A 27,818-nucleotide genomic window follows, 5' to 3' on the forward strand; every position below is an offset into this window, starting at 1 on the left:
AGGATCATGAAACTTGAGTGTCAGAGGGCATCAAAATTGCATCCCCCGCAAATGCTTCTCTGTGCTCGAACTCTTTTTTTGTTGTTGCTGAAACTGAACGTCTCCAACCCTGAATCCACACTGAAAAATAAATTTATATATATTCATGATTTGTTATCACAACTTTTTTATCTTTTGTCAAATCAACTTAGATGATTGATAACATACTATATTGAGTTTCTATTTATTAAACCAATCTCCTTCATTGTATTAACTATTTATTATTATTATTATTATTATTTCAATTAACCTCAAATTTTAAAGCAACCAACTTTCTTTTTTTTTCTTCTTTTTTTTACAGCGCAGGCCTTTTTACAGAATCCACCCCAAAACAAAATATGCCAAAATATAGATGTAGGCTATAACCAGTGGCTTCCACTTTCCACAAAACCACTTTCAAAGATGAAAATATAGGCCTAATCAATGGGTCAATAAAAGTTTCAATATGTAAAAATAAAATAAAGAGAGCTCTGTGGTCATTTACTCAGATTCAGTAGGGCTAATTGATCAAGAAGCTCTATTAGCCTATGTGCATAGTATTAGCTTTACAATGGTCAAGCGACAATATAAAACATCATACAGATACACATGCACGTGCACACAATAAAATTTGGTTATGATATGCGGACAAATATGCATTTTATTACTTCTGCAAAGTGTAGGTACATTTCCTCATGTATTTTTCGACGACAGAAGCGTGAACGGTCCTCCTACACTGTAAGCGGTGCTGTAACATTCACCGCCCCGATGAATTTCTATCGCTCTCTACTTTTACTTTGACGCATTAGGACATGACGGGATTGTAGCAGTCGCTGAAAACGGTCAGTGTGTGATGGGAGAACTAGCCCGTTGACTTCGGACAGGTAGGATTACCTTGAACGATCATTAATCACACGTTAAAAGACGGATGTTTAGGAAAGGTCTGCGACCGGCTGGGTTGGAAGGGAGGAGCGCACGCTCGCGCACAGAGCATCATCATTTTCCCTTTTGACTTTCATTTTGTGTATTTCGATGCACAGCAAGTTACGGTGATTTGTAGCCGTGTGCATTTCGTGTGCTCGATAAAAGGCAGCTGCTTTTATATATATCACGCCACGCCATCATTTAGGGAAGTGCAGGTCTTCAGGGACGTACAAGGGGCTCTAGCTGTCACTGCACGAACACACGCCCATTTTCAATATATGACCAAAATAATGACCCGAGGAATGAACTAGACGTAAATGCATCGACTCTGCTAGACACAGTCGTATTCAGCGGGCTTTTTGTTGGACATATGCATTTGTTTTTTATTGCGTTTTCAGCTTCTCCGTTATAGGCCGTCGAAATGTTATGACAAATACGGGGAGGTTTTTGGGAATCACAGTGGGTGTTTATTCACAAATGACTGCGGCTCGCGCATAAACATTGAAAACGCGCGTGGCATTCTGGCACCTGTGCGCGCGGCGCTTCCTGGTATGTGTCCATTAATGTCGTTCAGGTTTCACTGTTATTGCACGGACAGCCTTGGTGTTCAAGAACTATACGAATGCTTCATTTGCTCTGGGATTTTTATTTCTATGGCTCGTATGAAACAAAGGGCAGCGCATTACTCTCGTCTTCACGGCGTAGGCATGGCGCGATTTCACATTATTAATGTAGCCGATATTTCTTGTTTTAGGCAGAAATGCTCAGATGCTTCATTTTTGTTCAGCTGCGGCCTGGTGTGAGTAGTAGTAATAATAATACACTATACATTTTTGGTCAAATTCAAGGTAAAATAATAATAATGACAATAATAAACTGGCAGCTGTGTGTTTCCAGAACTTAACCGTAAAATTACAATGATGATATTACAAGCATTGAGGGAGATGTTTTGGTGATTGTGTATTTTACTCTTCCTAACTGTACTTATTATTTAACGATGTACTGTTAATATGCCAACATATGTGAGCTATTTGACCTATCAAGCATCTGAGGTCAATAGTAACAGAAAGATCACAATTACCCACACAAACACCAATCAGATAACATTAAAATAATACCATTAAAGTAAAATAAAACACTGTAATGTATATAACTAATAACAAAAATAAAAGAAACTAACTTTTATTTTTTTATAAAATCCAAACAAATGTCATGGTTTTTTACATGAACTTCTGAGATGTTGCTTTTCCCTTTAAATTTCCCTCAAAGGTGATTTGTACATTTTACATATTAAAAAACGTAATTTTAACATTATTTTACTGTTAAAAGATACATAGCCTATTGCTTTTTAAAAATATAATAGCCTATACATTTTCTCTATGAATTATAAGATAATTCCCTCACGTTTCAAAATAAATTTTCATGTATCGTCTTTTACACTTTGATATAGGCCAGCCTAATTTTTATTTATCATCATTTAAAAGGTAACTTACAGTTGAGTTAACCAATTAACATGGTTTTAGCTGGAACACTTTACATTCTTTTCCAGTTAAAATTATGTTTTTATAATGTAGGCTATTTCAGTGGCTATAATGATCAGATGTTAGATTCCATACTCTGTTGTTCAGTTTCAGCATTTATTTCTGCAGGTACTACGCATTTTAAATTCACAGTTCTGACAGTCTGATAGTTCCATTCTGAAACTGCGTATATTTAATGTGGGATTATCAGTTCTATTATACATACTGTATATGTATAGCATACAATAGCAGCACATACAGAATTATAATTGCACTATTAATTTGGTTTAGATCCCAAAAAGATCCCGCTAATTGTACTTAAACTGATTTGAGATTTATTTCCTGATAGAAATTCAGCTAGAACTAAAACAGTGTAACATTCATTTTCTTTAGCACGCAGAAAAATTATAACTAGAAAAGGGAAGACCATGAATACCTGTATGCATAATTTTTTTCTTGTTTAGTATAGTGTAGGTTTAATCGTGGGTATGCAGCGCATGCAGATTTACTTATTAAAACACAATTATTACTGTTCACCGTTCTGCCTCCACTCTCTCTGGTCATCGATCAGTGAAACTCAGTAGACCTCTACAGGTTTTTCAGTTTCCACATCAGTCATGTGCTACCCTTCTTTCTTGTGCGTAAGCAGAGTTTGTTTCAAACTGTTTGGTTGACTTAAGTTTCATCTTACATAAGGTCGGAAGACAAGCCCTGAAAGCAAATACAAGAAAACTGTTGGAAATTTGCATGTTTAGCTTGAGTCTCTAGACAAATGAACTGCCTGTGGTGGGTTACATACTGTATATGCACTTCTTTAGGACATATATAGGTTACTACAGTCAATTGCACTGGGAAGCAGATTTTTCAAATGGACAGTTGACCTCAAGGTTGATATCTTGTGTTAGGATTTTAGTACACATGTACATATTTACGATCAATTTTATTTCAGCTTCGTGTGTCCAGATTCTCTGGAACAATGGACAAGGAGCCACAAACTAAAGCAGAACCTGCAAAGAGCACAGTCAACACCACGACCACCACAGCGGTGAACCCTTCCCATCAGGCCAATGGCACACCGAAAACTCCACCTGCACTCACAACTGTAACCACCTTCCACAATCAACCCACCCCCACCAACAGAAAAGTGGTGCAGGTATATTTGTTCAAACCATGCTTATTTTTTTATCACTTCTCCCAATTGTCACAGAGTTGGCCCTTTTTAGCAATTGCATGTGTTAAAATTGTATATATATACTTGAATATTAATTTTAAACACAAGAAGAAAAAAAATATATGCTTTTGATTATAAATGCTTTTGAAATATAATAATAAACATTCAAATATAATCTATTAATTGACTACTTTCACTAAACTTTGTGACGTACTTCCAATATGTTTAAATATTGCAGCTCGCCAGTTTCAGGTTATGAATGTAGTCATCTGGTTGACAAAACGGCACTTAAAATGATTGACCGCAAGAAGATTTGAAAATACAGCCATTTTCAGAGACAGGACAAGAGATATTCTGATTATTGCTGTGTACAGAATTTTCCAAACTCAAGGGAACGTGAAGTTTCATTACGTAAACGTGAAGTTATTCCAACCCAAACAGACCGTACAAGATTATTTTACCACAGGGTGTCTGTGTTTACTTCAGTTTGAGACCTGATGATTAAGATCAGAACAAGCATTTATATGTATATCTATTAAATGTTTTGATCACTATCCTGTCATTTTCATTGACAATTATTTCACCATATGTAAATTACACGTTTAAATGGAAATTCAGGTTTGAAATATGATCATTAAAGGAACAGTGAAAATTCTGTCATCATTTACTCACCCTCAAGTGGTTTCAAACCTGCATGAATTTCTTTCCTCTGCTGAACACAAAGGAAGATATTTTGAAGAGTGTCGTTAACCAGACAGTTGACGAGCCCCATTGACTTCCATAGTAGGAAAAAAAATACTATAGAAGTCAATGTGGTCAATCAACTTTTTGATTACCGATGATTACAGGTTGGTGAGGAAATATATTTTATTTATTATTCAGAATCCACATTTGGAAAGGAAATGTACATAAGTACAGGAACAATTCAGTTAATTCATGTGAACGCAGAGAACATGATTCTTTGTTTTAATCAACTGACAATCATAAAAAGTAATAATCTACTTTCTCATGAGTAACTGTAGAAATTACCAGAAATGTTGAACCATAACACGGAAATGGACTGCAACTTGCACTGCAAGTTGTCCAATATAATATTATATTATACTATAACATTTTAGAGTACTGTTTGTAACTATTGTTTTTAATCTTCTCGTAATATACTTTCTTCTGTAACCATAACTTCCATCTCTTCCTGAAGGTCAATCTGTCTGGGGACCGACTGGCACCTTCCTTTTCACCTAGTGAGAGACTCAGCCAAGCTTCATCTTCGCAGCAGACCCCGAAAACGGTGTGTGTGCAACAACATAGAAGCACCTGCTCTCAAAAATGATGCTCGTTTTATAGGTGCTTTCATGACATTTATGGTTTAACTTCTACTGATTTGATCCATTTCTTAACCATCAGGTTTCTCTTCCTGCTGGATCAACTCCTCTTGTAAGAGGAATTCATAATCCGATTGCTGCTACGGCCACCCGTAAGATTTCCCCTCAAGCTCTGCTTCTGGGGAAGAGCCCGAATCCGAGTCAGGCTCAGATGCTCCTGAGGGCCCAGATGGTAATGCAACCTGTCACGTCCTGTTCTGCACTTCACATGCACTTTAAACGTCTTTTTACCCAGACGCCATGCCCCCTTTCACACTTACAGATGGAAACTTTGCTGGTTTCTCGACTCTTAGTGAATGCTGATCTAAAACTCTGTCCTGTGATCTTGTTAATAAAGTATTTATTGCTTAAATCTACTTCAGAGTGAAGCATGTATGTGCTGTGCACACATAATTGGTGTCTACAGGTTGTATTACTTACGCTCATGGTCTGTTGTGACCAGCCTGGTATGTTGGCTTGAACAAATGGAGGGTTAGTGTCTAGAGGTCTGCACTCAATGCATGCTTGCATGTGTCTGATGAGGACAGATTTTACTCGACCACATCAAAAGCTTTTCAGTGTGCTGTGAAGTTCACCATCACACCTACACAGCACAAGCACAACAGGCAGGAAATAACAGCCTTCTATTTTGCACCACTGGGACTTTTTCTTTATCTTTTTAGCTTCTCTCTTTTTCTTTCTCTCTTTCATTTTTCTCTTTTTCTGTGCTTGCCATCTGGCAGTTGATTCTAACGTCTGCTGTGCGGCCTGATGTACCTGCCCTCTCCTCCTCCTCCTCTTCCTTCTCCTCCTCTTCCTCCACCCCTTCCTCTTCCTCACCTCGATTTCCTTCCACACAGGTGAGCTCGATTATGTATGGTCATGTGATAGAGGCATCTGGTCTACTGAATTTAAAGGGATAGTTCACTCAAAAATGAAATTTTGTCATTTACTTCACCCTGAACTTACTTTCTTCCATGCAACACAAACCGAAAATTTAGGAGAATCTCTGAAATGTTTCATACTATACCGTGAAAACGAATGCAGACTAATGGTGACAAGGTCCAAAAAATGTTGAGATTATTATTTTTTTTAAATCTTCCCCTCCGCAACAGCTCTCAAATCTCATTCACTTTATTGACAATAAAAATGGCACATTTATGTGTCATTTCATATAGCGTTTCATGTTTGACGTCATTGAGTTTGGTTGGCTTTTTTTTCATAAAAAACTGTCGCATGACTTCTGTAAGACTTAAATTAAAGTTGGTAATCAAAAGATAATTAAAGAATATTATCTTTAATTTTTATTTTTTTGTCATTTTGAAAATATGGAAAGAGGAACTCAGACATTTTGCTAAATATCGCCTTACACTGAAGAAAGGTTTGGAGCGACATGAGAGTGAGTAAATTATGACAAATTTTTCATTTGTAGGTGAACTATACCTTTTTTCGATGTAAATTTCATGTAACATAACCGCAAAAACAAGAAAATATTTTATGTTTTTCTGATGTTTTAAATCTTTGTTTATCTAGCTTATGCTACATGTGGTGTTTTTCCAAATGTATGGCATCAATATATCTCTCATTCTGTTCTGTTCTTCAGCTCCAGAGTCTGACTCTCCGTCCACCTCTACCTGGCACCCTTACCATTCCTCCAAACTTACCACTGAAACCCACAACGTCAAGCCAACCCCCTCCGCTTTCGTGCCCAAGATTATCAAACTTCCTTCTGAGAGCCAGCCAGCCAGCGAATGCTCCAGGGAAAGAGGGAGCAACTAAGACAGAAAGCCCAACAGCTCAAACGAAAGCAACACCTGTTCGCCATCTTACGGTTCCACCTCCATGTAAGCAGCCAGATACGTATCTCTCTCTACATAATGCAAATATTTGAATCACATTTAGAAAAACATGAAAAAAAGTTTGGAGTCTGTAGAACACATTAAATTAATCAAAAGTGACATTTATAATGTTCCAAAAGACATATCAAATAAATGCTGTTCTTCTGAATTTTCTATTCATCAAAGAATACTGGGGAAAAAACATAATATTGTTTACATAATGTGTATATATATACATATATATATATATATATATATATATATATATATATTAGGGCTGTCAAAGTTAGCGCGTTAATAACGCGTTAACGCAAAATCATATTAACGGCACTAATTTTTTTAACGCTCGATTAACGCAGCGCGTATTTTCTGTTTAACCCGTGGCCCAAAACCTAGTTGGAGAAATGGAGATACACAGTGTTGCCAACTTAGCGACATTGTTGCAGACCCATTTAGCGTTTTTTTTTTTCCTTCAACAAAGCGCCCAAACCTTATTTAGTTTCTGAGAATCTACCGGTACCGCCGGTACTGCTCTCTCAGCACGCCCGCGCGCGCGCCTCTCTCTCTCTCTCTCTCTCTCTCTCTCTCTCTCTCTCTGCGTCTCGCGCTGGAGAGAGGAGCAGCGCTTTAATTCAGTTAAACACAGAATTTATGTTGCTTCTCTAATTTTACATGCAAGTATAGCCGAAATCAGAACACAGATATTGTCTTTATTTTATGTGTATTTGATTTCACCAGACGACGGCTCGATTATCAGGATTTTTTTGCAGATTAACATCTTGGAAGGGAGAGCTGGTTATGTCTTAATGGGTCGCGTTTCAGTCACCATTTCATATTCATTGCGTTGTTTGACAACAGAAACAGCAAAATATACCAATGAAAACAGTTTTATTGAGAATTTAGCTTCATCAAAATGGGCACAGAGAGAGACAAACTATAATGTAATAATAAATAATAAATGTACATTTAGCATTTTCAGAAGAGCTGCCCTGTCATGCAAAAATCTAAACATGTTTGTGTTAATTGCTCAGTGCAAAGAAAGAGAAGTAATAGGAACCTGGTATTTCTTTGTTCTTTCTCCATGTGTCTAATAGACATGAACAAGTTCTTTGAAAAACATCTATGACCTTTGAAACATGTCTCTTCATGCTCTATGTTGACTATGGTTTCAATAATAAACATACATTTGCATAAAGCATCCATATTTATCCATGCCCACGTTGATTAGAGTATTACAAACTTGAAAAGTATTAATTTAAGGTACATTTAGAACAAATAAAAAAAAAGTGCGATTAATCGCGAGTTAACTCATGACAATCATGCGATTAATCGCGATTAAAAAAAAATTAATCGATTGACAGCCCTAATATATATATATATATATATATATATATATATATATATATATATATATATATATATATATATATATATATAAATATATGTGTGTGTATATACAGTATAAATACACACACACAAAGACATATTTATAATGTATAAATATAATAATATATACACATATATATCATGTAAACAAAGACTTATGCTTGATGTGATTAATCACCAGTAATCGATTTGACAGCACTAATTAAAATAGAAAACAGTTATTTTTAAAAAATTACAATAACATTTCACAATATTACTGTTACTACTGGTTTCTCGATCAAATAAATGCAGCCTTGGTGAGAAAAAGAGAACTTTTTTATAAATATGTAGGACTAAAAGCCCATGTTGGAGAGATATGTTGGAATAAAAAGCTGAATTGCGAATATTTTTCTTATTTTTTCTTGTGTCTCCAGCCCTGTACGCACCTGCACAGGCCCACGCCTTAGCAAAACAGAAGCTGAACAGCAGTGGTCTCAAGAGGCCCCACAGCCAAATCAGCATCCCCCAGCACCCCTTCAATCAGAGGCATACACCCCCCAACTCACCCCCCGCCACACCAAAGAAGCCTCTTCCAGAGTTAAAGCGCTGCCCGTCCACCCAGCCATCACAAAGCATGTCGGCGCAGAGCGCTTCAGTGCCCATCACAGTTCCTTCCCCTGCGAGGTCTCACCTCACACCCCCTACCCTGACTTTGCCCTTGAGGTCTTCCTCACCCGGTGGATCCTTACTGGCCACAAAACAGCTGCTGAGGATCGCGTTGTCCTCTGCATCTGCCCAGTGCACCAATGGCCAATCAAAACCAGCCTCTGTGTCCCCGCCCCACGATCTCATCCAATCGAAGCCGCTCGTCTTGCCTGTGCTCTCTAAACCAGAATGCCCTGCCCAGCCGCTACGGACTACAAACCCATGCCCACAGCTGGTGCAGCTGTCGCCCTCCAGACAAACCACAGCGGCCACACCTCTCATCACCACCCCTCCGCTGGCGTCTCCTCAAAGGGCGTCTCCTCCTTCTCCAGTGCTGCCCCTGGTGTCCACCAGCAGCATTCTTGCGCCGCCACAATCCCCTTTGACCTCACAGAGCCCCACGCAAACGGCCCAGACGTTAAAAGACTCAAAAGACAGAAAGGAAGAACAGAAGGAGAAGGATGTACCCGAGCAGACTCCTCAAGATCTGAAATGTCCAGCACCCCAAAAGAAAATCCCCCAGGCTGTTGCCGTAGATCAGCCGTCAAGTGAAACTTCGGAGAAGGTTAGAAGAAGCACAGTGCATGTTCACTCAAACATATTGGCCAATATGGGTTATTCAATGGCTGATATGATATCTAGAGAACAAGATAGACATGTATAAAAGACAGTTTAATGATGGCAAATGATGCATAGACAAATTGCTGAAATTGAACAAACAGTTATTTTACTCAAAATTTGCTCAAAATTGGAAATGATACAAGGGGAAGTTATCTTTCAATACCCATAATCTCAAAATGCCACATATGGTCTGATTAATACTCATGGCCTATATATTGGTCTATCATTATTCATTACTTTTTTCACCAGGGTTATTATAGTTAACGAAAACTAAAACCATAAAAAACATTTCCGTTACATTTTTGTTATTTCGTTATAAAATAACAAGGGATAGTTCAACCCAAAAATGAAAATTTTGTCATCATTTACTCACCTTAATGTTGTTCCAAACTTGTATGGGTTTCTTTCTTCTGCTGAACACAAAATAAGATATTTTAAAGAATGTTGGTAATCAAAAAGTTGACAGTAGCCATTGACTTCCAAAGTAGGAAAAAAAATACAATGGAAGTCAAAAAGAATTTGAAATATGAACTAAACAATAATAGTATATTAATGATGCTACTACAGTAACACTGTTTTACTTTTACTTTATTTTGACATCTCTGCATTTCAGGTCTTGAGTAAGATGACAGTCTGCACAGAGGATTCGAGGACTGACAGCCAGATGAAGACGTCACAGAAGAATGAGACACTGTCGCCTTCAGTCGCACCATGGTCGGCTGAGAAAGATGACCAGTGTGAGGAAATGTCCACCCAGTCAGACAATCACTCAGGTACACAGTCACTTATCATCTGTATAAAAGAAATATCACAAATATTTTCAAGTAATTTTAACATTTCTTCTAGACAACGGTCAGATTAAATGGAGATTTCTGCTCAAGTCTAATGCTTTTCAGATGTTTCTCCTGAGAAATAACCTAAATTGTCTCACATGTGTCTCTTGTACAGTTTCAGAAGAGGTTAGTGTTAGTTAGGGTTAGGGAAATAAATTCAGTTATTTCAATATAAACTCAAATTTGTCCAATTTATCTGAATGTGTTAGGAGAAACATCTGAGAAGGTTGGTGCTTTTATATATAACTAAGAACTCCATAAAGTGTCCTGAGATATGAAGGAGCATTTATAGACGCTGTTGGTAATATCATAACTGTCTTCATTTTTTCTAGCAATCTCCAGCCTCTCCTCTGACATGTCACCCATCCAGTCCTCCATGACTCAGCCGTTAGATATGTCTCCTGTGGACAGCTGCTTTCCTCCAAAGTTTCTCCCTGTGCCGGACAGACCACCAGTTCAACCTCCCACCGTCAGTCAAATGATACCCACAGAGGTCCAGCAACCTTCAGGAGCGGCCAAACCTTTGGTTCTAACACACCTGGTGGAAGGATTTATCATACAGGAGGGACTGGAGCCATTCCCGGTAAACAAAACATCTATCAACCGCTGCCTGAATAACATATCTTTGTATTCATCAAAGAATTCTGGAAATATGTATCATGCACAAATATTAAGCAGCACAACTGTTTTCAACATTGATAATGATTTTCTTGAGCAGCAAATCTACATATTAGAATGATACTGGAGTAATGATGCTGAAAATGCATATTTATCACAGGAATAAATAATATTTTAAAATATAGAAAAGTACAAAACAGTTCTTTTAAATTCTAATAATATTTCACAATATTTGTAATTGTTTACTTCTGAATCCCACAGGTGAGCAGGTCATCTCTGATGGTGGGTCCTGTCCAGGAGTCTGGGGTGAATGGGGTGAGGGAAGCAGAACTCATCCCTTCTAGTTCAGAACCTCCAGAAGACACCACAGACTCAGATGATGAGGATTTGGTTACAAACAGTAAGTAAAACACACTTCTTTTTCAGGTTTATTGCAGCATCTTTTATTACAAAAAACGCCATGTAATCTTTAACTAAACAACTTATGTTATGATGAACAATGTTAGATTCTGATATTGCATGACAAAATAACATTATAAAATTCATACGGTTGAGTGCATAGTGTATAGTACATCATTTAGGACACAAGGTTTTGGATCAGAATATTGCAGCATTAGCATAATAGCACATAAGGCTTTAAACTGAAACAAAATATTTTGCAGGATTTTGTGTAAATATAAAATCTGTTTTCCTCCATCTTGTTTCTCACTGAAGATGGTATCGTACGGGCCCACAAGCTTGTTTTGCAGTGCCAGTTTTGCAAGAGGAAAGGCACCGCCCAAACGTTCCCACGCTCCAAGCGTTTCTGCTCCAAATCCTGTGCCAAGAGGTACACCTCCCTTACTTGATATACCACATTGATAGAGTAAAACAACCTGTTAGTATGGCTGGCACAATGAATTGGTGCCTAAATTGTATTCTATGCACATACAACCACTCCATCAACACCATTGCAAATGTCTATTTTGCTTGGTGATGTCAGAAACCACAACTGGAAGGGCCTGAGCATGATTTCCTGCATGTTTACTTCAAGAATAACAGAGGTGTGCATGACTAATTGACTCAAACAGATATTTTGTGTGCTGTTGAAAAGGGTATTTCCATCAGAATGTTTACAGTGGCCGCAAAAAGTGTTTAGACACCTTAAAGTGTATGAATAGCATTGCATTATATAAGAAATATTTAAATAATATAGAACAAAGAAAAACAAAAATACAGTTTTAAATGATAATCTCTCTCTCTCTCTATACAGTTACATATATATATATATATATATATATACATACAACAGTTAAACACACACATATATATATATATATATATTTATATATAACAGTTACACACACACACACATATATATATATATATATATATATATATATATGTAACTGTTCTGGTTGTCAAATGGAACATGCTTATAGATAATGTGGTGAACTACATCTGTGGTTACTGTACTAGGACACCTGTGTGAACACTTGAGGAACTGACTTCATACATACACTAAAAATGACACCACTTGGTCATCGCAAAATGACTACGTGAAGTTGGTGCCGAGAAAAGCTGCATCATTTGGTTTTATGTATTGTATCTAATGCAATGACTTTCATCATTTTTTTAGTGTGCAACAGTGTTCATATACTTTTTATGGCCACTGTATATAGCATGTTTGAATACTGAATCATGCACTTAAAGCTAGTCACTAGCATTCACAAAAGACTCACACACTTACACATACACACTGTGACAGGATGTGGTCATGGTTTGTGATAAACATCAACCCATGACACACATTATGAGCTGCAAGGCTGATTTTGGTCAGTGTGTTGGGTTGACTTTAAAGACACCCTTTGTTTACCTCCATGTACCTTTTTGCAGGTTCAGTTACACCAAACGTTTCCGTGCGCTGAGGCGCTGTGTGAGCGAGGGGGGCCATCGATCTGAGCTCAATGGCGCAGAGGAAAATTTCCACCAGGTTCGTCCAAGGCCTGTAAAACAATGCATGTTTGTGTTCTGTGAGCATTACTAAACTCTACTCCCGCCTAGGCCAAACATGGGACCACGGAGCAGTGGAGAATCCTTCAACAGCCTCCACACGAGGGGGAAGATGGGACGGCCGCTCCGATGAAGACCAGGCTCCGCAGGCACACGGAACAGGAACGGGAGAGAGAGATTAGAGTCAGACAAACGGTGGAGGAGACGAGAAGTGCTCCCACCTCACCCATAGACCCTGTGTCTCCCACAGATGTCTCCCCTTACCCAAAACCAGCACAGTGGTCGGTGGATCAAGTGTCAAGCTTTATATCCAATTTACCAGGTAAAACACTGTGAAGTGCCACATCCATCTATCCATCTATCTATCTATCTATCTATCTATCTATCTATCTATCTATCTATCTATCTATCTGGCATTCTCAGGCCAACATCAAAGTTTGTCTTGACAAATTATTTTAAAAAAAAATTTCTCTCAATTTTAACACTACTGTTTTTAACCCCATTTAAATTGTCTCAGGGTGTCAAGACATTGCAGAATCTTTCAGAGCCCAAGAGATAGACGGGCAGGCCTTGCTTCTGCTGACCGAAGACCATTTGATGAGCGCCTTGAATGTCAAACTCGGCCCTGCTCTCAAAATATGCGCCCGCATCAACTCCCTGAAAGAAGGTGGAAGATAAAGAGAATGAAACTGAGACACAAAAGAAGCTAGGTATATCCTTGTGGACCATAAGAGCACTTGCCAATAGAATAGAGCCATTTTGTGCACTTTAATCTTCAGAGATTTATGCGATAATTTCATTGTTATGAAAAAGCTTACATGTATTTGCTTGAACTAAACTAGCAAAACCTTACAGTTCTTGTAAACTTAGCCTCTGTCTGAAAGCATGGTAGCAATATAATGGTCTCAGTCTGTGAGCGTTTTACAGGATGTATATTTAATCGCAGTAGGAGGGAACTGTTAGCATCTCCTTTTTTTGTATGGGTAATCATGATCAGGGTCAATGATTTTATATTTTTGACTGGGAGCAAAGGAGATCACTTCCTGTGTCAGTGCGGAGAGGTTCGACGAGAACGGAAGTGCTGTTATTGTGTGCATGTCCCAATGTATATATTTTCCTATCGTATTCCATACCATGTATACATGTATAACAATGAAGTGTTCTGTGTGTATAAATTTAAAAAAAATGTTTTGTGAAGGATTTGTAATATTTAATATATTTGTCTTCTAAGGCTCTAGAAAGTACAAATGCGACTCATTTCAAGTTTATAAACATTTTTAAATGACGTTTGAGATACTGACATAAATGACATTTTGTGAAATCTCCGCAGTGGTACTGTGTAAATCAGACAAACTGTCAAAGAATAAGATAAGAAGAAGGTATCCAAAGGCAATCGTTTTCAATCAAGGCAGTGAAAAGGTGCCTTTTTTATGAGACCTTATGAAACTACTGTAGGCATTTTGCTGAGGCAAACTATGTGCTAGATTGTGTCATCAAGTGTTGTTTCTCATTGTTACATTACCTTTCTTGTGCCACTTTTGATTATTTAATTAAACCAACTACATTTTGTTATGAAACCTTGAATTGGTCATTTATTGTTCATTTTCTTTTTTTTCTCTCTCTCTCTCTTTTTGTGCTTTTGCAGGTGGCAGTGTGGCTTACCCAACTTTGTGGGTTATGTACACTACCGTTCAAAAGTTTGGGGCCAGTAAGATTTTTTTATGTATAAATTAATACTTTTTATTCAGCAAAGGCACATTAAATTGATTACAAATTACAGTAAAGACTTCTACATTGTTACAAAATAATATGATTTGGTCAAGAAAACATGTCTTATGTTGAAAACAGTTGTGCTGCTTAATATTTTTGTGGAAATTGATACTTTTTTTGGATAAATTTATTTTTTTGTAATTTTTTATTTCTGAAGGATCATGTGACACTGAAGACTAAAGAGAGTAATGACGACTCAAAATTCAGCTTTGTGAAAAAAATAAATAATTTAAAACATCTTACTGACCCCAAACTTGTATAATGTATATTTATGATGTATGTAGATGATATTGTAGATCACTATTTATTTATTTATTTTATTTTTTATTAAATGCTTGAAGAAAAGAAACGAAAAAGAAAAACATTAACAACAATTATTGTAGATCAAATATTCATGCTGTATGTTTTCTCTGATTTAGTAAGATTTTCTCTGATTTTCACCGCCCAGATATGTTCATGATGTCAAAAAATGTTTTGGACAGCTTACCATCTAAACCACTAGATGGCATTCACACCCAAAATGGTAATTTCATACTTCAATCAGAAAGCGTCGTTATGGTTGACACAAAGTTCTGTAGTAATTTGTAAAATAGTATCACGATTATATATTTTGAGAATAGGCCAAATAATTATAAGACTGTTAGAGAAATTATGATCAGAAACATATTAATGCTGTAATAAATCAAAGGATGTTATTCTCCAGGTTTTGAGGGAAGGCGTGACGTATCTGCCAAGGCTTTCTTCTGATTGGCTGAAAGTTCTGCTGGGCACGTCCACTATAAAAAGTACATTTTCCAAATGGATTGTTTTACAGTCCATACTCAAACTGTTAGTATACTAATCTTCTCCAGAATACGTTTTATATATGATGTTTAAATAACTTTATGTTTTTGTATGTTTTTCGCTTGAAGAGCATATTTCAGTAAACATTTTCTTTGCGAACACATTTCACATCAGTCAGAAATCATGTCTCATAGCTGTCGCCTGCTCTGTGGTTTTTTAATGAGCTGCATCGGCTGGACTGGTATTATAATAGCGACCTCAACAAACGACTGGGTGGTGACCTGTAAGTACGGCATGCACACCTGCAGGAAGATGGATGAGCTGGAGACCAAGGGCTTGTGGACAGAGTGTGTCATCTCTACTGCTCTCTATCACTGCATCTCACTCAACCAAATCCTCGATATACCAGGTGAGAAACAGTTTTTTTGTAAAAATAATTTTGTTTGTATGCATCCTTTTTTCTTCTTCTTTTTTTCATTCATGTAATAAAACCAATTCAACATTTAGTTTTTTATTGGTCACATTTAAATGCACTTTTCTTTTCTTTTTTTTTACTGTTTTCCCAGAATATTATTTGAGGCATTCAAAAAGTTATGTCGCATGAATTTTTGAAACATAGTGTAAAGCTTCGCTAATGATATTTTCACATTATGATATTTTATTTTTAGCTTACATCCAGACGTCTCGCGCTCTGATGGTCTCCGCCTCTCTGCTCGGACTGCCCGCTCTGGCGCTCGTGCTGTTGGCGATGCCCTGCGTCAAACTGAGCCAAGAGACCGAAGACACCAAACACAGACGCGCAGTCCTTGGAGGACTACTTATACTTTTCATATGTGAGTAATTGCTGTCTTGAGACAAAACAATGGCACTGACCCAGACAGCAACATAGTGTCGGTCCACGCATGTGGTACCAGATGTGGCCCGGATCTGGGCCGACACTATGTTGCTGTCTGGGGACATATTTTAAGATATGTCAGTGCAAGTTGCTTTCAGTTAAAACAGCTCAAACATGCATTTTAGTCTGGGACTAGCTTAAGCATTGTCAATTCATAATGTGCTGGTTGTTGCTCTTTTCAATGCATGAATGGGGACTGAGGGACTCAAGTTAGCAAAGGAAAGGAAACAAAACCAGCATAAAATATGAAGTAGAAAATATCATACAATTTTCTTAGAAGTACATGTAGTTCACATGGTTTGTGTGCTGTATTCCAAGTCATAGGATAAGGCCTAACAAGACCAAAAGTCATTATATAGTCATTAGGAATAGTTGTGAGTGAGTGAACTTGAGAATTTGATCAGTCTAATTGTGAACAAAGTGAACTGGATCGATCGATTAATTGAAAAAAAAATTGTTAATTAACTAATGCAAAGACCAATTGTTAGGATTTTCAACTAATGGGGAATAAATAGTATATTTTTAAGTGAACTTTCCTTTCTAAATATGTGGATTCAACATTTTAAAGTAATATTTACCATAAGCAACATTAAGCCTACAATCTTAAAAATATAGATTGTATGCTTTCATAAAGAACCTTTAATATCCATGGAACCAACAAAAGGTTCTTTATAGTGAAAAAAAATATTCGTGCTTCATAATTAAAATGTTCTACACACTAAGAAAATAAATGTTTCTTTTAAGCACTAGCTGTCACTGAAAGTTTTTTTGGGGAACCCTTTTGGAACCTTGTGTAAAGTGCTACACTTATTCAACCCCATCATTGTAATTTTAGTTTTTACCAAAACGCATTTAACCGATAACAATTGTGTACCATGCCTTGTACAGTCATTCAAATTATACCGTTTCCTGTAAACAACCGACTAGAGTATTACTCCAGAATCGAAATGACAGGAATTTATTACACTCTTGAAAATTTAGCAGTTCTAAGCAAAATGCTAGATGTTGTCCTGTGTTTGCTCATATCCTCCCTGAAATCATGCTTTCAACATACAGGGCTGAAAATGTCCTTGACTGAAGTAGCTATAAAACATCCAGATTTCCTACATCCTGTTAGAGTGGGAAGAGTGGGAACTCTGTCTGATCCATTTTTACAGGTGTTTTGAGCTGGTTTGCAATTCTGCAGACACTAATAAAACTCCTAATATGATGCTTGTAAGTCAGTCTGTTATTCTCCATGATTATGGTGCTGTCATTATGTAGAACATTATAGTGCCCTTCCTTTTGTTTCAGCTCTGTGTGGGATGGTGTCGACGGTGTGGTTCCCTATTGGAGTGCTTCATGAGGACGGCCTGATGTCGTTTGGATTCTCCCTGTATGCTGGATGGGTCGGTTCAGCCCTCTGTTTTTTTGGCAGCTCGATGATGATTTGTTGCTCAAGGGGCGACAGCCCAACTCAGAATCCTGAAAACCACCACTACTACTACTCAAAACACGGTGGAGTTGCTAACTCTGGCCCTCCTATAAACAGTCACGCCAAGAGCGCACATGTGTGAGAGCGGAGATAAAGACTGGAAAAGACGAGTTTACCTCAAAAAAGCTCACACACCAATGAAATATGTGAAGAATTTCTTTTCTACTGCCATGGTTTGACTGCAAACATGTGATTTGGAGGGAACAGAGAATTCGGTGGGAACATTTGAACATTAAAGGCTTTGTTTGAACAGACGGTGAAATGAATCCAAAGGGAAACAGTTCTCTCTTCCAGTTCCTTAGGCATGTTTTTTCATAGACTATTCACACAGTATTCATTTTACTCCTATATTTTATTTTCCAGTGACATCATTTTAAAACGTTCTTTACTTAATAACTTAAGCTTAATAAGCTTATTAGTTCATGCCGACATATAGGAAAGCATGTACTGACAGACAGACAGGAAACCTGTGTGGTAAAATGACCAGATGTCATCTGCACTGTTTTCCTGGAGAGCGTCTCACAGCATCCTGTACACAACCTCCTAGGAAATCAGCATTTGAAATTTGAGAAAAAATTGTCTGTAACAGGAATCCGGGTCATTCATGCCTTAAATGGTCTGTGATTGATTTATTGTGGTAATGTATTATTTTATGGGCTTCTTTGGGAGTTCACTTCATATAATTTCCACTATGTTATGCATGTTGTTCAAAATCGTCATGCGGTCTCATGATTTAACGTGTCTGAATGAAAACATGAACCCACAAAATATTCTTTTTAAAATGCAAATCATTATTGTTTTGGCTGATGATGACGACACAAAAAAGACAGCATTTGTGCTTGTAAAATATATGCATTTTAATATTTCACTTTAAATATATTTGTATATTCTTCTCAAACATATAACCCTTGATCTCTGTGTATTTACACGTGTTCTGAATCAGAATGATTTTACGCACATAGCTGTAGGGAAGAAATGTAAATATCCTCGTGCAAACCTAAACAAGGGTGAAACCACGAGAGCAAGACATTTCTACAAACCAACATAGAAAGAATTTGATATTGATGTTGCAAAATATTTTGAGAACTATTAAGCTTTCACGGGGAGCCAATCATAATATTTCCCCTTGAATTCAAGGGAGCGCTTGAGATTTTAGATCCAACACAGCTGTGAAGATGATGCAAGGTGAAAAGTCCACTCAATGCTATAGGGGGTTTCTGCTCATGTAGTAACAACTTGCATTGGTTTTTACATTAAAGAGGCATCTTGAGTTTTTTATATTGAGGGCATTGGTTTAGGATCTAAGTAACATCTTTGGATTTTAAATCCAACACTGAAACAGCAGCTCACATCAGAAAGACATTATATTTGATTTTAGAAGAATAACATTTAGAAGGGATTATTTAAAGGCACTTAAAGGGGACATATCATGCCAAATGCACTTTTTTAGCCCTTAAATGCATTTTGTTGTATATTTGGAGTGTTTAGAAGTACAGAAAATATGAAATTATTATCTTCAGGTGCTTCGTTGATATCTTTAGATTCTGTTTTGGTCATATTTTTCAACCTGTTCCGATTTTTCTGTTATCTATGACGTTTTTTGAACTATTACGTCACAGTATTTGCAGCGGAACTGCCAAAAAAGGACATTGACTTCCGGCCCAACACTTCGAGCAATCCGCCATTTTTATTTCTCGCTGCAATTTTGTAGTCCAAGCTAAATGATGCAGAAGTTACGAGAGGGTAAGTTAAAATGTTCGGTTGTTGGATGTAGTAAGTAACCCACACGCTTCATTACACCGTTTAATGTATTTGAACTGCCGCGCTTGTTACAGGATGCATGTTTAACTGAAAGAACGAGCAGAGAGAGAGAGAGCCGGTCGCGCGCGCGCTCACTCTCTCTCTTCAGAGCCAGGCGAAAGTGTAAACAAGACTTCACCATCTCCAAACTAGACGCTGTCTTGCTCTCTCTCCCTCGCACATATTAATCAAAATAAATCGACACGGTGGTAAAAGGTCGGAAGACCAAAGTTTCATGTGTAAATACAGTACACACCATTGCGATACATCCATATGAAGACGTTGTTCTACACAGGTTCGTCGTCTTCATTTTCATCTCGCTCCGGCTCCGACTCCGGCTCGAACATGTAAGGCTGGCTGGACAAGTCTTCCGTTGTTGACATTTTGTTAATAACGTGTGAATAAAAAGTTTCTGTGCCGCTAGATAATCGTATCTCTGCTATCAAACTACAAAAATGGCCGAACGGGGTGGAGTTGAACCGAGTGTGGGCGGGGTATGAAGTGTCTCAATTGTATTTAAAGAGACCGCACCAAAACGAGTTGCTCTCAGACGCACATCAGAAAAGGGGTAGAAAAGGGGCCTGTGGAGCTATAATAATGAGGAATTCAGACCCAAGCATTGCAGTTCCGCTTTATATAGACTACAAATGTATGATTTATATGTAAAAAGGAACCATTTAAAAGCATGATATGTCTCCTTTAAGAAGCCTTAAAAACAGGTCTAAACATCCCTCTATAAGTCACTTATCCATCACAAGGTGCAAATGCATTTAACAACCTGTTTAAGATTTTTTTCACAAAGAAATACACTCAAAAATGTTTTAATAACTAGTGAGACTTGATTAACAACACTATCAAACCTAGGAAATCCATCAGTGACTGATTTTTTAAAGTAGAATGTGCTCCGGGAACATTTTTGTTGGGACTACAACCTTTTTTTAGTAATAGTTTTTGTATTTTGACTAAAATATTTTATATATTTTGTCATGTCATACTTATTTACATAAATTTAAAGCTGGTATGAAATGGAAATTCTAATTGGTTTTCTAAATGAATGTTAATGATCTTATTGTGAACAATTCATAAATGCATGCGTTTCATTTTCAGATTTTTTTTTTAATTTTTTTTATTTCACAACTCGAACTTACGGTGAAACAAAAGACTTCTCTCTGGTAACGTATGCCAGACTTCTCCAAACATTTAGTCCGCTTAAACTCCGCCCCTTTCTTATAATCGAACGTAAACTCGCATTCAGATCTGCCTCCATCCAATCAACAAACAACCCAGACAGCAACGCAACATAGTGTCGGCCCAGATACATATCTATATCAGATTTATTTTACCCAAGATAGTGCACTGCTATTGATATGAATAGAGGAAAATGTAACACGCAAAATGACGGCTCTAGTAATAGAAGTCCCGCCTACTAAATACAACAGGCAATTGCCACTAGTGTGCATTAGTACCTGCCCACTTTATTAGCAGTGTTGATTCCGGAATAATATTTTCCATTCACCTTAGACAGCAACGTAGTGTTGGCCCAGATCTGGTAGGCGTGGAATCCACATGTACCAGATGTGGCCCGGATCTGGGCCAACACTATGTTGCTGTCTGGGATATTAATTTAAATTTAAAGGGGTCTAATTATGCTTTTTCACTTTTTCAACTTTAGTTAGTGTGTAATGTTGCTGTTTGAGCATAAAAAAGATCTGCAAGGTTACAAACCTCAAAAGTCCACTCCAAGGGGAGGTATTTTATTTAACAGAATCCACTTTCTAAGAACTACATCGATCCTAATTAATCACAACACACTGGGCCAGCTTACCAATCACAGCACATTTCGAATTTCGGAAGGAGGGGCTTCATTGAAACCGGAACTAAACAACGTGTTCGGGACAGACTGGGGAGAGATGTAATAAATGTAAAATAAGTGCAAAATAATGTGTTTTTGAACAATCAAGCATGAAAGCATATTCTAGTACACCCCAAAAACAAAATCAAGACTTCGTAAAAGGGCATAATAGGACCCCTTTAATTGAAAACCTGTTCACCTGTAAACCCTTTGGTTTGGGTAATCATTGTCTGTGTTTTAGTGTGTTAATACGACAAGACAACGCAACCTACATTCTGACTAGCACGGTATTAGGTTAAGGTTCACTTTTGAATTCGCAATTTGTACATTTTGTAATATTAATTATATGTTGTTTATATACTGTATATTTATATTATTCTCATATATCCTACATTATTACTCTTTTCACATTTTTGTCAGTAATTTCATTGATCCAGGAACATATTCAATTTGGAAAAATCATGGTCACCCAAATCCAACCTCTACTGCGACAACAGTTTAGTCTATATTGCTCACTCCGGTGAATACTCTTCATTGACCAGCTCCTCAAAGCCTTTATTGGTCCTGCCTTTACTTCTGTAATTGTGACTGTTGGATGGTCTCTGTTCATCATCCTGCTGCTGGTACTGATAGCCACGCTCCTCAGCTGCCCAGCCCTGGTACTGTCCCTCCACTTCGTCCATCTGAGGAGGGAGGTCTTCATCAACATTGAAGCTGTCGTCGACCTCCGTGTCGTACCTCTGGTAGGAGCTGGCGTGAGCCGCTTCCTCTCTAGCGCTGAGTTCCAGTGAGCTGTTCCACATCCCATAGCTAAAATAGATCAGCACACCTGTAGGGTGAAGAGATGTGGTCAGGTAAGGCCCGTTCACATCATAACTAGAATAATACATTTTAATAATTGTTTTGATAAAATGAGAATAGGGAAGTCCACAACATCAGATTTTTTTCCAGATGATGAGCAATTAAAACATTGACAGCCAATCAGAATCCATTCGACTTTAAAGAGCTCAAGCATTTAAAGCAGCAGATGAGATATCTTCAGCATGTGCTTATAATAAACAGAATATTATCATACGTTGGTGTGTGGATGCTAATATAGTTATCGTTACAGTTATCTTTATAGTCATCGTTCTTGGTGTTGATATGGAGCATATATAAAGAGAAGACTTGGCCTACCTAGTGAGCACCACACCACAAAGCGCACCCAGGTGATGGTGGATAGTTTGAGCATGAGGTATATGTTCACCAGCATGGCAGCTGTGGGCACAAAGGGCACACAGGGCGCCATGTAAGGCAGCTTTTTAGGGTTCTCAGGTTGTCGAAGAATAATAACAACCAAAGTAACCATGAGGATAATTATAGTCATTATAAAAGGCAATATTGCCCAGCGGGCTCCTCCTGAGACCCGGTCGAAGCCGTAGATGACGAGCATCCATAGAAAGAAGGTCAGGATGAAGAAAAGGAGAACGCAGGAAGTAACAGTACGTCCTGTTGCAGGAGTGGGCCTATCGCCCACATTCGGCAGGCCCAAACGCATCCGCATAGTGTAATACTGAGACCCCAATAAGCGTTTCAAGAGACCGGAGTCGTCCGCCTCGATGCCATTCTCTCCAACGCCGAAGCCAGAACTATCCGACTGGTAGCCCCCAGAATCCGACTTTTCAATCAGTGTTTCGTCGTCTCCTTTGGAGGGAAGGTTCTTGGCCCCACAGGGGTTGTCGGCATACCCTTCTCCACAAGGTGAGTTCATGTCCTTCTCACTAGCCACCATTAATTCCTCTTTTCTCTTCCGTTCCTCCTCTTCCTGCTCTGTGAGGAAACTGGTGAAGCTGTCTTTATCGGGCTGATATCGCAGAAGTAGCACACACACTGACACCAGCGTGTAGGCCAGCAGCGTGCCGATGGACATCATCTCGATCAGGTCTCTCAGACTCACCAGGAGAGCCAAAACAGCAGCCAGAGACCCCGATACAGCACAGGCCACCACAGGGGTCTCTGTGTGGGGACTCACAAAGGACAGGAACCTGGCATACACACAAGCAAACTTAGGATGAAATGCCTGTAAAAATAAGCATATGAGCATAACAAGAAGAAAAGAAAGGGCTGTGTAAATATAAAAGACTTTATATTACCCAAGATAGTACAATCCCTATTGATATGAATAGGTGAAACTGTAACACCCGCCTTCTAAATACAACAGGCAATTGCCACTAGAGTGCATTAGTACCTGCCCACTTTTTCAGCAGTGTTGGTTCCAGAATAATATTTTCCATTCACAACCAGACAGAAACATAGTGTTGGCCCAGATCCGGGCCACATCTGGAACATGTGGATTCCACACCACATGTAGCTACCTGGAGGCATTGCAAATTTGGCTGCTGAGTGAACTGACTTCCCTTGAAACTAATTAATGTACCTGAAGAGCAGACCATCTCCCGCCATGGCATAGATGACTCTGGGCATCGGGAACAAAGATCCCAGCAGGCTGACGGTGAGTCCTGCAACAGCACCCATGGCTACGATATACTTCCCTGCCAGGAAGCCATGATCGGCAAACATTTCCATGAGCGGAGCATCTCCATCAATCAGGTTAAATGGCACCAACAATGTCAGAATCACACTCACCTAAGACATACACACAGGTAAAATTGTTATTATTTGGTAGTTTGTCAAAACAATTTGCAATACATTGCATGAGATGTCCTCTGGAAAACACTCTCATTCCAGATCTCATTTATAGGTGTGGCTCTGGATGGAGGCTGTAGGATGAGTCCTCCAATTCCATTGTACACTAAGAAAACACGTGACTCGTTTAATCTGTCTCAGGACGATAAAAAGTAATCGCTTTCAGATTAATATTTGAAAAAGAATGAGCAGAGGTATTCAGCTCTAGGGATCAGGACTGGGCCTCCGGAGATAGAGAACTTAAATAAATCTCAGCTCTAAAGTGCTTGAATTGAATTGTGTGAATGTGCAATGCAAGCTGAAATACTCACATGCAGTGTCTGTCCTTTAAATATTCCGCATAGCAAATATCTATCTATCTATCTATCTATCTATCTATCTATCTATCTATCTATCTATTTGCAGTGCATTTACATTATGAATTGATGTAATTATGAAAAATATTTATTGTGAATGAATTGTTATAGAGAATACTGCCTGACAAGCCCCAGCCAACAAGATAATTGTGACAATAATGAGAAGAAACTCCATAGAAAGACAATTTATATGCAATTTTATTTTCTATTTTTAACTATTAAAAACTATGGCTGTTAGTAATAATAATCATGATTAATCTCACAAGTCTTTAGAAAGCAGATTTAACTATAGATTAACAATCATATTTGGTAAACTTGTTAAAAATTATTGTGTTAAACATAATGAATTATTATCCTAAGTTGACATGCAGTTTAGTACTGGAGTGTGGAGTCGCTGTACTCACAGAGACGTACGCCGTGAGACAGGTGACGAGAGAGGCCGTTATGGCATATGGAATGGAAGTGTCTGGACTCTTGGCCTCTTCTCCAGTGGTGGCGATAATATCAAAGCCAATGAAGGCGTAGAAACAGGTTGCAGCTCCTTGCATGACCTACAGAGCGCACAATATTTACTGACTACTTTAGAGTAGGTCATTTTGCTAAACATCCCATTCAATAAAGACATTTTTTCCCCTACAGTTAACATTCTTACCCCTGACCAGCCATAGGGAAGAAACCTCCCATCCTCCCAGTTGGCTCCAGAAAGGAAAAACAGTCCGGCAATCACCATGAAGACCCACACGATCAAGTTAATAACATTCAGCACATTATTGAGGCCCACAGAGTTTTTCACCCCTAAACCCACAATCGCCGTCACCAACATAGCGATCACCAGAGCCAGCAGGTCTGGATAAGATTCTTCTCCTTTACCTGATATGAGATGCATGGACAAATAAATGAGCTGTGTGATGAACATCAACATTAAGAATGCATAAAGACGCCATAAACCACACAAACAATTTCTGTAGCATCATTACTATGAAAGACACTCACCCAGGCCATTCAGCGTTCCAATATGGTTGATCATGTAGCGGCTGATGGTGTGATTGGCTAAAGAGTCAAACATGCTGCTCAGAGCACTGGCCCCCGCAGCTGTACCAATCAGATACTCCAAGATGAGATTCCAACCAATAAAAAAGGCCACAAATTCTCCCACTGTGACATAACTGTACGTGTAGGCAGAGCCTGTTGTCTTGGGCACTCTCACTCCAAACTCAGCATAGCAGACCCCTGTGTGAAAAGCCCTGAGATTAGCTGTTTAGCAAGTACATTATAGAGCAATATAGCCTACTTAAAGTAATGATTTTTTAAATGTTTAGGTTTATTTGGACGTGGCTTTGGTCTGGATTTGGATCACAGCTTATGTGTTTTCATTATCTGATTATTATGAAAACGTAATATATAGTGAAAGTTGACCATGTTTTTATGTTTACCAAGTTTTTGTCAGGGTTCTGTCACTTACTTCTTGGTTTTGTGACAGAGCCCTGACACTCCTGTTTTATCTTGTCTGTGTGCCTTGTTTAATGTGCTTTCATGTCATGTTTTGTCTTGTGCTGTGTTGCATGCAGCTTGTGTTTATCATTGGCTGCGTGCTTGTTGTCATGTTTTGTGTGAACACGTGGCTTATGTCATTAGCTGCATGTTCATGTCTTGTTTTGTTGGGGCACATGGCTGGTGATTTGTGTTTGCTGGCCATGTGCTCAAGTGTTTGTCATGTTTGGTGTAAGCACATGGATTGTCATGTGTTTCCTTGTGACATGTCCATTTCCTGTCCATTGTCTAACCCCGCCCATCTTGTTACCCGATTGATTCATTTGCCCCACCTGTCCTCCCTCATTACATGCTTTGTTTGCTCTCCCTATTTAGTCTCCCTGTGTTTGCAGTCCTGTGCTGGTTTGTTGTTGTATGTACATTGTATGTTTCTGTTTCTGTCCAGTCCAGTCCAGTCATTCTTATATTCAATAAATACCCATTGTCCTGCACTTGAGTCCTCGCTCCTTTCACGTACCCAAACCCTGACAGTTTTATTGGAAATGTAAAATTATTTATTTGTATAATTTATATTGAAAGTATTTGTATATAATAATACATTTATGTAATACTTTTAATTATGTGGAATTTGGTTTATAAAAATGTATTTGAAAATTGTAAACAAAGAAAACTTGATGGTTTGGTGTTTGAAATAAATTCAATAATAAATTCAGCATTTTATTATTTTTTATTATTTTATTTTATTACTCCATTATTGGTTCTTGTACTGACAAGTCTCAGTCTAGGGGTTTGGATCTGGTCTAGAACTGGGTCTTGATGGGTCTGGTTTACTCTAGTTGGTTCTTAATTTTTTTTTTTTATAATTTTTTTTTTATAAAATACTTTGTCAAATCACAACTTCTGAAGGCTAGCTAAAAGACCCCATAAAGCATGGATTATTGCTGTGGGTTCATGAACTTTAGACTTAAATTTGAAGAATTTCATCTAAATAAAGCAATGAAAACCTCATCACAGCTGCCCGTAACTACAGACAGGTGGGGTCATCCCGCCCTCAAGGGCACATATGAAAAACATAAAATATGCTATTTTAAAGTCGACAGGAAAGATGAGAGGCCTATTTATATTAGAGCACCAGCAGTGATTTTTTTAACGCTCTAAATTGCAAAATGTTTATAAATTGTTAACAGTCATAAAGTCTCACCTGACAGAATGGACGCCACAGCTGCAATGATGAAGGACAAGATCACTCCAGGTCCTGCCATTTCCTTAGCAACAAGCCCGGCAACCACATACATGCCAGTGCCCACGCAGCTGCCCACCCCAAGTGACACCAGATCCACTGTAGTGAGCACACGGGCAAGTCTGGTGCCATGCAGGTCATCTGGGCCCTCCAGCATGGAGTCCACAGGTTTAGTGCGCAGGATTCGTGAGTGGAGTCCATACCAGGACGACTCCCACTCAATTCTCCTGGGGTCCAGTTTAGCAAAGACAGCACTCATCCTCCACAACAGGAAGACTCGGATGAAAGAAGGGTAAGGTTTGTCCTCTCTTATGTGACAGTGTCACCTCCCCAATCTGTCGTTCCAGGTGTTTCCTCTAAACTTGTCTTGTATGACTGTCTCCTGCTTTATTCTTTGCTCCTCTCCCTCTCTCTCTCTCTCTCTCTCTCTCTCTCTCGCTCTCTCTCTCTCGCACAGTCTCAGAGAGGATCCATGAGCTGATCAATCAACATGTTCTAAATTGAAT

At 38.4% G+C, this 27,818-nt stretch overlaps 3 protein-coding genes across 5 annotated transcripts; 2 read left to right on the forward strand and 1 right to left on the reverse strand.

Annotated features, from left to right (window-relative positions):
* The first annotated feature begins 753 nt into the window (after positions 1-753).
* LOC311075409 (polyhomeotic homolog 3) lies at positions 754-14,543 on the forward strand. 3 transcript variants are annotated; one of them, XM_084102809.1, is made up of 13 exons: positions 754-902; positions 3,412-3,615; positions 4,832-4,921; positions 5,038-5,187; positions 6,598-6,838; positions 8,632-9,467; positions 10,137-10,296; positions 10,689-10,939; positions 11,236-11,374; positions 11,689-11,803; positions 12,850-12,946; positions 13,018-13,288; positions 13,484-14,543. In XM_084102809.1, exons 2-13 carry the CDS (start codon positions 3,439-3,441, stop codon positions 13,642-13,644), a joined length of 2,688 nt encoding a protein of 895 aa, XP_083958935.1. In that variant the 5' UTR covers positions 754-902; positions 3,412-3,438; the 3' UTR covers positions 13,645-14,543. The 3 variants fall into 3 exon arrangements, with proteins under 3 accessions (XP_083958935.1, XP_083958936.1, XP_083958934.1); XM_084102810.1 differs by lacking the exon at positions 754-902 and adding an exon at positions 1,232-1,491; XM_084102808.1 differs by lacking the exon at positions 754-902 and adding an exon at positions 1,583-1,741.
* Positions 14,544-15,094: 551 nt separating this feature from the next.
* cldn11b (claudin 11b) lies at positions 15,095-18,793 on the forward strand. The gene is made up of 5 exons (XM_084103591.1): positions 15,095-15,259; positions 15,440-15,564; positions 15,714-15,928; positions 16,188-16,352; positions 17,708-18,793. The coding sequence occupies exons 1-5, from the start codon at positions 15,239-15,241 to the stop codon at positions 17,968-17,970; spliced, it is 789 nt and encodes a 262-aa protein (XP_083959717.1). The 5' UTR covers positions 15,095-15,238; the 3' UTR covers positions 17,971-18,793.
* Positions 18,794-19,430: 637 nt separating this feature from the next.
* On the reverse strand, positions 19,431-27,753 carry slc7a14b (solute carrier family 7 member 14b). Its single transcript, XM_084103590.1, has 7 exons — positions 27,274-27,753; positions 25,575-25,811; positions 25,234-25,451; positions 24,986-25,132; positions 23,957-24,165; positions 22,717-23,564; positions 19,431-22,369 (listed from the first exon to the last, which is right to left on the reverse strand). The coding sequence occupies exons 1-7, from the start codon at positions 27,569-27,571 to the stop codon at positions 22,053-22,055; spliced, it is 2,274 nt and encodes a 757-aa protein (XP_083959716.1). The 5' UTR covers positions 27,572-27,753; the 3' UTR covers positions 19,431-22,052.
* Positions 27,754-27,818: the final 65 nt, after the last annotated feature.

Source organism: Abramis brama (genome assembly GCF_963993115.1).
Source record: "Abramis brama genome assembly, chromosome: 24".
NCBI lineage: Eukaryota > Metazoa > Chordata > Actinopteri > Cypriniformes > Leuciscidae > Abramis > Abramis brama.

Coding starts and splice junctions, on each gene's coding strand:
- LOC311075409 (XM_084102808.1), top strand. CDS start 1,703: ATGCTCAGATGCTTCATTTTTGTTCAGCTGCGGCCTGGT. Junction 3,616..4,831: donor CCAACAGAAAAGTGGTGCAG/GTATATTTGTTC, acceptor CTCTTCCTGAAG/GTCAATCTGTCTGGGGACCG. Junction 9,468..10,136: donor CAAGTGAAACTTCGGAGAAG/GTTAGAAGAAGC, acceptor TCTGCATTTCAG/GTCTTGAGTAAGATGACAGT.
- slc7a14b (XM_084103590.1), bottom strand. CDS start 27,571: ATGAGTGCTGTCTTTGCTAAACTGGACCCCAGGAGAATTGAGTGGGAG. Junction 25,452..25,574: donor TGGAACGCTGAATGGCCTGG/GTGAGTGTCTTT, acceptor ATCTCATATCAG/GTAAAGGAGAAGAATCTTAT. Junction 23,565..23,956: donor GGAGATGGTCTGCTCTTCAG/GTACATTAATTA, acceptor TGTGTATGCCAG/GTTCCTGTCCTTTGTGAGTC.
- cldn11b (XM_084103591.1), top strand. CDS start 15,239: ATGGCATTCACACCCAAAATG. Junction 15,565..15,713: donor TTACAGTCCATACTCAAACT/GTTAGTATACTA, acceptor CATGTCTCATAG/CTGTCGCCTGCTCTGTGGTT. Junction 16,353..17,707: donor ACTACTTATACTTTTCATAT/GTGAGTAATTGC, acceptor CTTTTGTTTCAG/CTCTGTGTGGGATGGTGTCG.